This window comes from Haemorhous mexicanus, chromosome 1, assembly GCF_027477595.1.
Source record: "Haemorhous mexicanus isolate bHaeMex1 chromosome 1, bHaeMex1.pri, whole genome shotgun sequence".
In the NCBI taxonomy this organism is placed as follows: Eukaryota; Metazoa; Chordata; class Aves; order Passeriformes; family Fringillidae; genus Haemorhous; species Haemorhous mexicanus.
Window position 1 is genome coordinate 21220684 of NC_082341.1, and position 13175 is coordinate 21233858.

Sequence of the window (13175 nt, forward strand, 5' to 3'; positions counted from 1 at the left end):
TTTTAAGTTCATTTGTGGCATCACTGTAGGTTCCAAGATGCAATTTCTAGTGTAGAAAAACCCTGAAGTTGTTTCAGTAGAGGATTAAGAGGTTATTTTTGTTTTAACCTGTTCTTACATGTAGCTGATTCCCGGCCTCTGCCTACCAGCTTGCCCACTGTCAGCCTCTTTGATGTGTGTTTTTTGCATTGTTTTTTAAGAAGAGCTAATTGATTGTGATTATAGGGAATTTATAGCTTTGAAATCTCCATTGAGAAGTTGCATTCATTGGTCTACTACATTTGGACAGTGCAGTGACTTTGGTTTGAATTAGTAGACTGAAATGGGTCTGAAGGTGTTTTTGTAACGGTTCAGTAGAGATTCAGTGCCTTGATTTAATGATTTATGTGTACTCTTGGGACTTCCAGGGTAATAATGGAGAAAGCTTGAGAGACATTATCTATCTTTGGGCGGTACTAGTGTCCTTTCTGCTCTGTTCTTGTGTTCTGCTACCCTGTTTTATAGAATCTGGCCCTGTTTTGGGTCCCTTTCATTTATGAAGCTGTTTGAATCCAGGTCAGGTAATCACTGCAAGTATTGCGGACATCATTGCAAATTATTCCTTCAAGGATATTCTGAGGAAACTGGCACGAGAGAAGCAAACAGGAGTGGCACCACCCTCATATGATGACAATTACATGGGTAAGCTGAGTTCTGTATGAGTTAGCAATATGTTCTAAAAGGTTGAGTCTTACATAAGTATGAAAACAAGCCCTACATTGCTATTGTCCCAGTTGAGAGAGGATTTGAACATGGTTTGCTTTAAGCCCAGCAGCAAATCAGTGGTTTGCCAGTTACTTCAGGGAGATTACTAACATTCTTAAAATGATGCACAGCAACAGGGTTTGAAGGTTGAGATCTTGAATGGCTTGTTAGGGTTATTATTATTTGATCTTGAATACTTAGGCAGAAATACAAAATGTTCCCATTTATGTATTTTTTCATTCCAAGATGATGGATTGAATTTAATGTAATTAAAGACAGTTTCAATTTTTATTAGATAAATTCAAATCCAGCTCTGTGGTATTTTGTACAGTACTACACAAATACCCAATTTATTTGCAGTGATATTTTAAAAATACAATTGAAGTAAGCAATAACAAAAGTCAATTTGAAGATTTTATGTAATTAATAGAAAAAAGGCTCCTTATCTACTTATTAGTACTGATCTCTAAGAATTTCTGGATGCTGACATGTCTCTGCAGGTAAGGCAGGTTTTTCTTCACTCAGTTATAGAAGAGATTCGGTGGAATTTGAAGGTGTGTCTTTGCACTGTTTCCCATGGATTTGAAATTAAAGTCCCTGATACAATCCAGAAGTCTTTCTTTACTGTGATAGTAGTTACTATCTCATAGATGTGCTAAAGCTCCAAGAGGTGTTTTACTGCATCTTGGAAATCTGTTTTCCATATAAAGCTCAGCCAGGACACTCGCACATTACAGTACAATAATGAAGACCTGAATTGCGTCAATAGCTATTAGGGCAAAACACCCTAGAACCTGGTGGTTTTTTCAGATGAATTACTAAATATTATTGATTTAGAAGCTAATTTTTGGAGAAGAGGGATCAACTTCTTATACACTCAAACCTACCATTAATTTAGTCATAGTAGTGTGATAAAAAATTTTCCTTTTCTCTGCACAGTTTTAGTATACTAATGTTAAAAAAACTTCCATTCAGCAGATCCATTTAACAGACAAATCTGATGGTCCTTGCATATTTTTTGAAAGAAATTGTTTATCAAGTCGGGTTGTTTTTTTTTAATTTATCTTTACACAGGATACTCAGTGGCTGCTGGGGAATTTACTGGGGATTCTGAACAAGGTAAGCACCTGTGCACTTGAATGAAAACCACATGGTCATGCATTTACTAAATTCCTGGTTTTGGGTCTCTGCACAGGAACGTACCTATTATACATTTGAAACCCTGGTGAGACTTAAGCTGTCTGTACTCAGTATTCTCAGAGAGAATTCTTTCCTGAGACAGTATAACATATATAACAGTATAACAGAATTAAAGGAACACAAAAATTTGAATTCCGTAAGGGGTGGCTTTCTTGAGCAGCTGAGCAGCTCTGTAGTCCAGACTCACAAAACCAATAGGGACATAGTACTATTTCCGCAGGAGAACTCAGTGCTCCACAACTGCTGCTGCCTAACCCCTCTGCAGTTAAATTTGCCTGTCCTGCATTAGGAAAGATTCAAAAAATAAACACAAAACCACACCATTTTGAGCCAAGCACTATAATGTGTAAAAAGAGGTACCCCAGTAATGGAAGGCTGCATCTTTGGCTGCTTTTTAATGCATACTCAGAGTTCTATAATGGATGATTTTTGAATCAGTATTTCTTGTGAATGACTGGCACAAAAATATTGCATAGTTGGCTGACTTGAGATTCATCCTGCAGTCATGTGGACTGCTGGCTGAGACTTTGCTTCTTCCTTCTTTTTTTTACTCATTTTTTCTACTAGTTGTTTAAGATTTCACCATTGAGCAAAATTACTCCTAGAAGGCAGATAGGTGTAATGTTTAATGTTCTTTTTCAGTGGATCCTTCCAATGTCACTCACAAAAATTTCCTTGGAATCCTTTTAGATAGACTGTGCCGAAGTTGTCAAGCACTGACATGGCATCAAGTGAAATAATGGATGAGAAAAACTGTTGGTAGGCAAAAAGAAAGGAAGTATTTGTAAGGACAGTTGTGTTTAGCTTCTGTGCTCTAGTGTGTGATGCCATAACTAATTCTCATTCCATCAATACACAGCTGTCAGGCAGCAAGCTGAATCCTACCAAGAACTTTATTATACTGTGCTATGCTAAGCAATGCTAAACAGAAAGAGATCCATGGATGGGTGTATTCAAAAGTCAGAGTGCAATGTTTTGTGCAAGTAAATGAACCAAATGAATGCTATAGTCGTATGAAATAATGACTTGAAGTGATTTACAGGTCTTTCAGATACAGATCACAAATCAAAATCCTAAGGGATTTGAAATATGTATCAAGGAAGTTTTAAGTGGTGTGGGATACATTTTGCATGTACAGCTCAGATTGCAAAACCAGTTCACCGTTGATCATTTATCCTTTTCAGAGCTGGTTGCTGGAGTCCCAAGGGGAGCACAGAACTTTGGCTATGTATGTACTGGATTTTCATTTTATGTTTTTCATAGTGAGGAGGCAATTAAGCTATTTGTAAGGTTAAATGCTACATTGTATTTTCTGTCTTCTTCATACAAAACTTTCAAATCAGGGAAAAGTGCCACTGACTTTCAGCCTCAGGCTTATCTGGCTGGGTTGGAATGCCTTTATTGGCTTGGGTTTTGAATGGTAAGTGCTTAGTCCCTTCTGAAGTCTGTTTTCACTAGGCAGCCACAATTACAATTACATGCTCTGAGTCTGACTAGTATCCCTATACCCACTGAGTGTTATCAGACCTAAGCTCACCCATAGGTTAGCATATTTTTGTGCAGTGCTGTGTCCATGGTGCAGAGGAGTGCAAGTTCAGATTATTCATACCCATTGTTTACAGTTGGTGCTGTAAGTGTATACACTGAAATCCAGATGTAAAGAGTCATGATAGCAGTTGGAAGTGAAGGGAGAAAACAATACACGTTTGTGAATACAGCTGTTAACTTGTAGGCTAAAAGTTCCACAAGTAACCTGACTGGGAAAATGGATCACAGCCACAGACACATTCTGTAGTTTTGTGGACCCCAGATTCCTTGTGTCTCTGGGACTTGTTTGTAGAATTTTTAGGAAAAAGGTGTGTATGCATATATATTTATATATCTGTGTACACTTCTTTATGCTTTAAGTTCATGTTTTCATGCCTAGTCACTGATTAGTTGATTGTCTGTGATTTGCTGTTGTTCAGTGTCCAGGAAGGAAGGGAAATATTTTTCCCTATTTTTTTCATGGGGAACCTGAGGGTCATGAAATCTTAGCAATTTGTTCAAGATCATAAAGGATAGATGTGGTGAGACAGAAAAAGAACTGTTTTTTCTTGAACCATCTTTTTGTGTGTTAAATTCTTTTGCAGTGATGTCATGCTGTAGCATCTCCATGTGTGCCTGAAACTTTCCTTATTCTTCTGTTGCCAGGTCTCAATTATTAATTCCTCTGACTTGACCTTTATACAGAACTTCACTGGTGAGCAGGTAATGCCAAGTAACTATGTGATGAAATACTGTATCTCTAGTGCATCAAAGAGGATTATCAGTAAAAAAACTTCACATTTTATATCAAATATGAAAGCATATCTGTTGTTTTTTATTTTCAGATGGCGTCCTATTTTGGGTACACAGTTGCAGTATCTGATGTTAACAATGATGGGTAGGTTATGAAATATATTCAGCTCCACTGAACATTAATAGAAGCAATGACTGATATTTATTAATAAATGTAGGTTTTCAGGTGCTTTATACCTCAAAATACTTCTCTTGGCTTCTCTGTTTCTCTAATTTTAATTTTCCACTTATCTCTGTGCAGCCACGGTGGCATGAGTTTGCAGGCCTAGTTTGGATGAGTTTATCTTCCTGAATGTTTATTCAAAGCAGTGTGTCAGAGGAGTGTCCAGAGTCCTAGGAAACAGATCCAGGTAAAAGAAGATTGAATAAATAGCACCATGAGGAAGAGACTGGGAGAAAGGTGAAAGTCAGAAGTTCAGTCTCACATACAGGAAAATTTTCTCATCCATAGCTTCGCTTCTCAATTTTAAAAGCCTTCTAATGTCATCAGCTCTTCTTTCCTCATTCCAGCACCTGCTGGTTGGCCATCCATATTTATCATCCTGAGGACCACCAAGTGTCTATGCCCCATAGTTGTTACAGCAGGCATTGTGTGTGTCAGAGGGATAACGATGCTCAGGGTCATGATACCTGGGGATCATTATCCCTAAGATACTTGGGGGATTCAGGCTCTGTTGAACAAAACCCTTGTTAACTTTCAAGTCATGTAAAGTCTGATTAAATATTTTAGAAGAAGAGGACTTTAGTAAGAGAATATTATAGTAGATATCTAGCAAGAAGATAAAGATCCCTGAAACTCAGAGGCTTGGAAGTCTGCACAAAGATGAGCCAGGATAATATTTAGAGATGTGGTGTACTCTTGCTTATTGCAAAATGCCTCAGATGTGTCTACATCATATGTTTTTCTTGTGATCATTTCTTATTAAGTGCTTAAACATAGTGCATGAAGTGATTTTCCTGCGTTAAGTCATTGCTTCTCATCAGTGACTAGTGACCCTTTAAAGATTGAGTTTTACAAGAGAAGGGAAAAGCAACAAGGTGGTTAAGTGTTTTTGCAGTTACAAAAAAACACCAAAAACCACAACAACAGAACAGAAGCTTCAGCAGTTTCTATGGTGGCTTCATAGAACTCAAATCTTACCAAGTTTTGAGATTAAATTTTGTCATAGTGTCACAGCTTTTGAGAATTTTGGTTTTTCTGAAATACAGAATCAGAAATTATTTAGTCCTACTGATGTACAAATGTGAAAGGGTGAAGAAACTTTCATCAAAGGCTCAATAGACACTCATTAGACTTTCAGGGTACTTTTTCACTTCTCACTGAACCAAACTATTTCCTGTGCAGGTTATTTCCTGTTAACCCTAGGGTTACTTGGCAGGTCTCATACTTTCTGTGTACCTCTAAAACCACAGTTTATGTCAATAATATAATCAAACTGCTGTTGAGGCCTGTGTGGTCTCCCAGTCTATATCTTAAAAGAAATCTAAAGACTCTTCCTGAGATCCAAACATCCCACAGAAAACAAAACACAAAAAGCTCTACTGGATAAACATGTCTGATTAGATATGTAGTCTGCCTTTGCTGGTTTGCACATATAATCAATAGAAATATTTATCTGAAAGGAAGAGTAAAGGAGGGGAAAAAAAGCAAAAGGGAAATTTGCACTTCAAATTCACTTAAGCACTTTATTCATCTAATAATGAGGAGGTAGTGGTGACCTCATCAGTATGAGAAACCTGATTATTTGCTGAAAAAAAGAGCACAAGATTATTAGGAATGGTGCTTTGTTGTAATAAGACTCATGATATAGCTCAAAGATTAGGCTCATCTTAGGAAAAAAAAGTTCTGTAGATCTGGCCCAGCAGTTCTGTTGGTATAACAAAGTGAATTATGCAGTTTTATCTGCACCACATCAGGATTATAGGCAGAACAGGGAAATTGAGGATACTGTTTGAACTACCCTTTAGTTGCCTGTTGCTAATAGTGAGAAATCCAAAATGAAACTTAATAAATCAAATTTGCCATCAGCTTACAAGCTACATTCCTAGTAAGGAGAGCACTTTCAATTTAGGCTGAATGAGTCCAATAAAAATAGTGAAATAAACTGTTTACTGGGGTTTTTTTATTTGGCCTATATCAAAGCTTTCCATAGTTATTCTTTGACCTCTTGACATTTCCCATATTCCTGCTTTTTATTACTCTGCAGGATACAAAGGAATAGCACACAGTCTCAGCAGGTGGTCAGCTTTGTGCTTTTTAAAGATTTATTTTTTTTTTTAATCAGAAGGGAAGCAATACTGGCTGGTTACTTTTCTGTGTTGGAGCAAAAATTAATATATAATTTATGTTAACTCTAGCATCTTAGTGCAATAATGAAATCTAATGAGCCAGTTCCAAATACCACTGCACTCTGAATTGCCTTTCATGGGGTAATATTACTGTCCAGGGGCTTTTGCTTTTATTTACTCATATGGCTTTTTAAAAGTAATCACATCAAACTGAATTTGACTCAGAACTCTCAATTTTGTAACTACAAACTCCTACAATTTAAAAAGCCAGTTGAAATATCCTCTCTCACCAACAAAATGCATCATACCAACCACATAGCCCCTTAGAGCCCAACAAGTACACACCCCCCCCATACCCCCTTGACTGCTTGCTCTCTAAATAATTAAGTTGTAGAAGCTGGGAGGTAGAGCTGAGTATAAAGTAGGGTAAGCAGCAATTGTTTGCTTATTTTACCCACTTGAAGAGGAGCCAGGAGAAAGTAAATGAGGATCAGAGAGAGTTGGGTAGCTGACAAACCCTTCCTTTCTAGCTATAGTACACTGCTGTGACAGCACAAAAAACCCAAACCCTAATCCCAAACCTCTAGAATTGCCTAAGGCAGAGTTCTCTCTTGCAGAGGACTTGCTGAAGCAGCATGCTGTGACCTACAGGGCTCAGCTCTGAAGGAGAAAGGGGAAAATTTGAGGGTGATGAAAGGAAGGCCTTGGTGGGGGCAGTGCATAGGAGTACCTGGAGGAAAGACAAACCAAGTGTTGTGGGTGTTCCAGGTGGCTCTGCTGCCCATAACCAGCTGAAAAATAGGTCAGTGTATTAGATGACTGCCCTTCTTCCAGCTGCCCCTCAGTACATCAGAAGATGAGCCATCTTAGCTACCAGATTCTGATCTCCCTGGCCTGTTAATGCATTTTATACAGTCATTGTCATATATTTTAGCAAAGTTGAAGTTTTGCTCAAAAATAACCCAATAGTGTGCACTTCTAGCTGGGATGCTGTGCTTCCTATTCAACAAGCTCCAGCTCCTGTCTGCTTGCTTTCTATATCACCTGGTGGATCTTGTCTTCTGGGTTAGGCTTCTGCTTAGAGAGTTTTAGTACACAATAGGCAGTCTGTGTTTCTCTTTTCATTTTAGGCACTCTAGATATTGCTGTATGGACCAGGGTTTTAAAGGTATCTGGGTATCTATTTATTTTACATCAGTGTACTGATGTAAATGATCCTTATCATCTCTAAAAAAAAATCTTCCTTTAGTCTTAAAATTCCTCATTTGTAAAATATTCAAGGGAACCAAGCCCATCATTTATTTAATGGTTTCTACAGCAGTTAACTCAGTGGGGTCCCAGTGTACTGGGAATATCTGGACTGTGAGGTACTGAAATAGTAATTGATGCTAGTGCTACTGTGTAATGCTTTCAGTACATGGCATATGTAAAATAACTTATTTTTAAAAGAGCATTCATTATTTCTTTCTGTTATTCCTGTTGTTTCGTGGCAACCATTTCAGCTGATATTCTGTCCTAACCACAAACATCTTCCATTAGTTAAGGAAGACCTTGAATGTTTATTGTGAAAGGAAAATCCCACCTTTGATTGCAAGTCAGCATCTGCTTCCTTCCTTTTTAGTTATTTATGCCATAGGGCAAAATCTAACATTAAAAAATAGGACTGCTGTACCAAACTGACCTGACATTTGGAACTGCACTTTCCTTTATGGTAACATACTATAAAACTTAGCAGAAAAAAAACATTCCTAGAAGTATTTTGTCACAACTTGTATGATGTGTAAGTTCTACAATGATTTTTTTTTCTAGATGAAAGATTCTGTGCTAAATTCTCCAGTGTCTGTCTTAGAATCATAGTGTACATCTTTGGTAAAATAGTAGCTGAGATACCACTGAATCATACAGATTTTTTTTTTCTATCAGGATTAGGAAAAACAGTGCAGTGCAATTTTATTTTATGGCTTGCTAATAGATAAAGCCTCATACTGGAAATATGATGAATTGTGAATAGAAAGTTTTCTGTGAGTTTTACAAAGTTTGAAAAAATTTTCACATTAGAGCAAGAGACTACTTTCCAAATTAAATAGTCTGTGATCAAGTATTGCTAGTTATTTGCAGTAACAGACTTCCTTAATTCAGATGATCAATGACCACTGAATGTAATGCAAATTATTTTAATACTGGGCCTTGAGCAACCTTCAGCAATTGATCTGATACTATCATTTCATATCTCAGAATAATCCATTAAGAATACTTCTGCTTTTTATGAGTCTGTCAATCACATTTTTTTTTATTCTTCACAGTTCATGAAAGGTTCTTTTTATTCCCTCTAAATAAATGTTGGTAACATGTTTTGAAAAATGACTGTTTAGAAAAACAACATGCAAAATATGCTTTGATTGGTCTGTGTTCTTTTACTGATGCTTCTTGGAGTTGCATAATGGACAGGCCTTTTCCTCTAAGCAACTTATTTTTATGATTTGATTGTGTCCTTTCTCTTTAATACCCAGTACAGAAAATTATATGAGCACTGCAACTACTTGTGTACATAATATTGAACAGAAGTGTTTTCAGAAATAGGGCTTTGGCTTTGTCTTCCAATTTCTATGTGAAGAAGTGATGAGGCATTCTTAATTAATTGATGCTCTACTTGTGTTTCATGTATGTTACTCAAAAATCTGTTGTAAAGTGGCAGGGTTTTTTCTTTTGGTCACTTACTGATGTATAATTTGCAAAAACTCGATTTAATACTAAAATTTGTCTCTCGCTGGCACTGTTGGTAAAACAGATCTACAGAATTTGTTCTAGTGACACAGATCCACTCTTAGATCCCTGACTTCTGCATCATCAATTGCAAAGTATAAATTTTCAGTGTCTATTATGGGCATGAATTGAACTACAAGCAGTTCTATTTAAACCTAGAAAGAAACATTTTGGCTGTGATTATGATCAGACACTGGAGGTAGTTGCCCAGAGAGGTTGTGAAGTCTCCATCCATGGAGATATTCAAAACTGAACTGAGTCTAGCTGTGGATAGCCTTCCCTAATTCACCATGCTTTGACCAAGTGTTTGAACCAGGACTCCACACATGCCTTCTTACCTCAGTTAGCCTGACTGTATGATAATAATCAGCTTCTTGTTTAGCAAATGTATAAACTGTGTTGTTTCCACTCAGTCTCTCAGTGGCACTGTTTTTTTTTTGTTTTTTCCAGTTTAGATGATATCCTAGTCGGTGCCCCTCTTTTTATGGAACGAGAATTTGAGAGCAAGCCTAAAGAAGTGGGGCAAGTTTATCTGTACCTGCAAGAAAGTGCATTCCTCTTCCACGATGCACAAATTCTGACAGGCACTGAAGTGTTTGGTAGATTTGGCAGTGCAATCACGCACCTTGGAGATCTCAATCAAGATGGATTTAATGGTAATTTGTATGTAATGTTGTGTATTTCTAACACTGAAATTACAAATGCCCAAGCAGCAAATGTTGTGTCTGTGCTGTGCTGGAAAAGGCTTTGTAACATATTTGAAATTCATGAGAATTTACACTAATGCCAATGGAACTGATACTGAGACCCAAATCATGAAAAGTGACAGGTAAGAGGGCAGGGTGATTTTTTTACTAAATGTTAGTTTTTTTTTTTTTATAAAAATACCTTTTGTTTTATAACTATAATAACATTTAATTTCTTGGTTAAGGTGTTTCATTTTTTGAAAGCAGAGCTCTTCTCTCCTCAAATGCTTGGAAGAGTTTGATAATTCTATGAGGCTCAGTACATAGAGCATTTTGTCAACAGTGAAAGAATTGGGCAGATACAGAAGTACTATTTTGGAGTCAGCCTTCCACTGGTACTTAAGTACTAAAAAACTGGTGCATAATGGGTTCTTTCAAATGCTTATAGCACATGCACACAACAAAATATCCATGTAAGTTAACTGGCAGCCTACATTCTAGCAACCAGTACAACTAAACTTACTGCCTGATTACCTTAGAAAGCTGAGATACCTTGAGCACCTAGAGTTAGCCTCCTAGACATGGTCAGTGGCATCTTGGCTTTCCCTGCATGAATTTCCTTTCTTCTTATTTCCAGGATGTTAGGGATCTTCAAAGCAGGTATCTTTGCATCTAAAACACCAATTTTTTTTTTTCCTGGAAGAGCAGTTTTGCACAGTAGTCTTTAGAATAGTTGTCCCATTATAAAAAAAATTAATGAACTAAGAAAATTAATGAACAAAGAAAAATTAATTACCTCAAGGGCTGTTTTTCACAATTCTTTAGCCACTAGATTTTGGGGCAGTGTCCTCATTGTGTGGCTGCTGTGTGAGGGATTCATGTCAGGAGTCATAGAAGTGCACTGGGGTTCAGAGTGTACAAAACATGAATGCCATCCTGTGGATAGAAGCCATTGGATTGGGACTGCTGGGCGTACCCTCACTGACTTATCCTGGAATCCCACCATGGAGTTCAGCACAGCTGAACCTCATGGTGGAGAATTCCTGTTTTCTACCTGTGAGCAATAGCAGATACCCTCAGCTACTCTGGGCAGGCAGTGTTGGTCTCCTGTCTCTCCAGAATTCAGATGAGGTAGGCAGAAGACATTTCTGCTTTTCTCTGTCACTGTATAAAGACTAAGAAGACTCGAGAGCCAGAGTCTTCTGCTTCATAACTGAATAGGGCAGTCATAGAGCTTTGGTGCACTTCTGCCTTTAGAGTGAAGCTACAGAGTCCAGGTCCTCAATTCAAGTTTAATAAAGAAGTCCAGCATCATTTCCTAGATCAGAACCCAAAAATGAGTGCTATAGATACATATCCTCTATTGTTTCCTATTGTCTAGCTCAGCTAGAACAGCTGTTGGATCTCAATCTAGACAATATTGTCTCCACATTCCCTGCACAGAAACTAAGGGCACTGTGAATTCTGCTTCTTGGATATGGCACCTCATTTTTGAGGATTGAACTGTTTAATTCCATAGTGCCTAAGACCTCTTGTGAAATTCCTGACTCAGTACTATTCCATCAATAAAATGATGAATTGGTATAGATGAAAACACTATATTCCACTGTTCCCTTTTGCATTCTAAAGCATTGGGTGTTTGAGGGGGTGAAGTTTTTTGTCTGTGTAGGATATGTTATCTGGAAAGAGAAAATTGAGAAAAATTCATTTTATCTATCAGCTGTTCCTTATTAACATGTGATAGAAGAAATCAAAGAAGATTTGAACCTGTTTAAAAATACAAAAGTAGAAGCAGGCATTCATTAGATCTTGGTTTATTAAAGCTGCCCCAGAAATATGTAGAGGAATCCAATGTGGACTGGCTGTTTAGTATCATTAAATAACCTCTTCATAGGATTATTTTATAAGCTTTTGTCATGAAAGTTTGATACAGAAAAAACACTGCTAACATTTTGTATATTTGCCTTTAAACTAGAATACTTGCAGAAATACAGAATGTTGAAGTTCTTGCATGTTTGTAGCAGAAGCAATTTGAGTCTTTTTTTTTTTTTTTTTTTTTTTTTTTTTTTTTTTTTTTTTTTTTTGTGCTGCAGACATTGCTATTGGTGCACCATTTGCAGGAGAAGACAGAAGAGGGAAAGTGCTCATTTACAATGGATACAGTAATGGGTTAAACCCTAACCCTTCCCAGGTTCTCCATGGAGCCTGGGCCTCACAGTCCATGCCCTCGGGATTTGGCTTCACTCTGAGAGGAGACTCAGATGTAGACAAGAATGATTACCCAGGTAAGATTTTTGCATTAGAAAGGGAATTTCATACTTCCGTTCTCTGGTAAATGCATCATGCCTAAACTGCTCCTTTTGGAAGGCAGAGGTCAGAATAAAGGATAGACATTTCTGGACAGTTCTAGTTTGCTTTCCTGAGAGTTAAAAACAGACAAAACAAATACTCCCTTTCCTGTCAAAAGACATGATCAGAAAGTCAAGAAAGGGCTGAAACAGTTGTATTAACATAAAACATGTGAAGTTTACAATGAAAACCTTAACCCTGTTCCCCCACTTCCAAAAACTGAATGGTCTCAGCTTATTGAACTTGTAAGGTCCCCTTCATCCTGGCATTCTTTCTTAATTAAAAACAGGTTGCATTGTAGAAGAAGGGGTTGGTTTGGTTGTGTTTCTGAGTTGTTTTGCTGACCAAAGAGACTCTGAGCTATATATAGTTAATGGCTTTGCATTACAAAAAAGCAGAGAGAATGCAAATTGCTTAAAGCAGCTATTTTATTTGGGCCTTTCCATCCCTTTTATGTTTTTATTTTGAGATATGGAGTCTTCCTTTTTAGGTTAGCTTTGACTCTTCCTAATGAGTTTACCTGACATGTATTCACATTTATTAAGTTTGTAACATTAATTAAGTTTTTCAGGGAAGCGTTTGTTTTTTAAAGGAAACTTTTCCTACCATCTAAGTAGTCTGCTTGTATTTACTGTCTCTCTCATCTGGAAACAAATCTGTTCTGTTTCTTTTCATCACAATTCAGAAGCCTTAGAAAGGGTGTGTAGTAAAACATCATTTTTTCTTACTGTGAAAGGTTCATTAACAGTCCATGCTTCCTTGACTTACTGTGAAATCACTCTTGTTACCCTGGGTTATTTCAAG

General features: G+C 37.2%; 1 protein-coding gene across 1 annotated transcript in view; it reads left to right on the forward strand.

The window, feature by feature from the left end:
- The window catches only part of ITGA8 (integrin subunit alpha 8), a 110928-nt gene that overhangs the window by 18028 nt on the left and 79725 nt on the right, over window positions 1–13175 (forward strand). The window contains exons 7-13 of the mRNA XM_059842568.1: window positions 556–681; window positions 1819–1863; window positions 3129–3172; window positions 4138–4194; window positions 4317–4369; window positions 9787–9992; window positions 12116–12307. Of these exons, the coding sequence (XP_059698551.1) occupies window positions 556–681; window positions 1819–1863; window positions 3129–3172; window positions 4138–4194; window positions 4317–4369; window positions 9787–9992; window positions 12116–12307 (723 nt within the window). The remainder of the gene's footprint in view (window positions 1–555; window positions 682–1818; window positions 1864–3128; window positions 3173–4137; window positions 4195–4316; window positions 4370–9786; window positions 9993–12115; window positions 12308–13175) is intronic.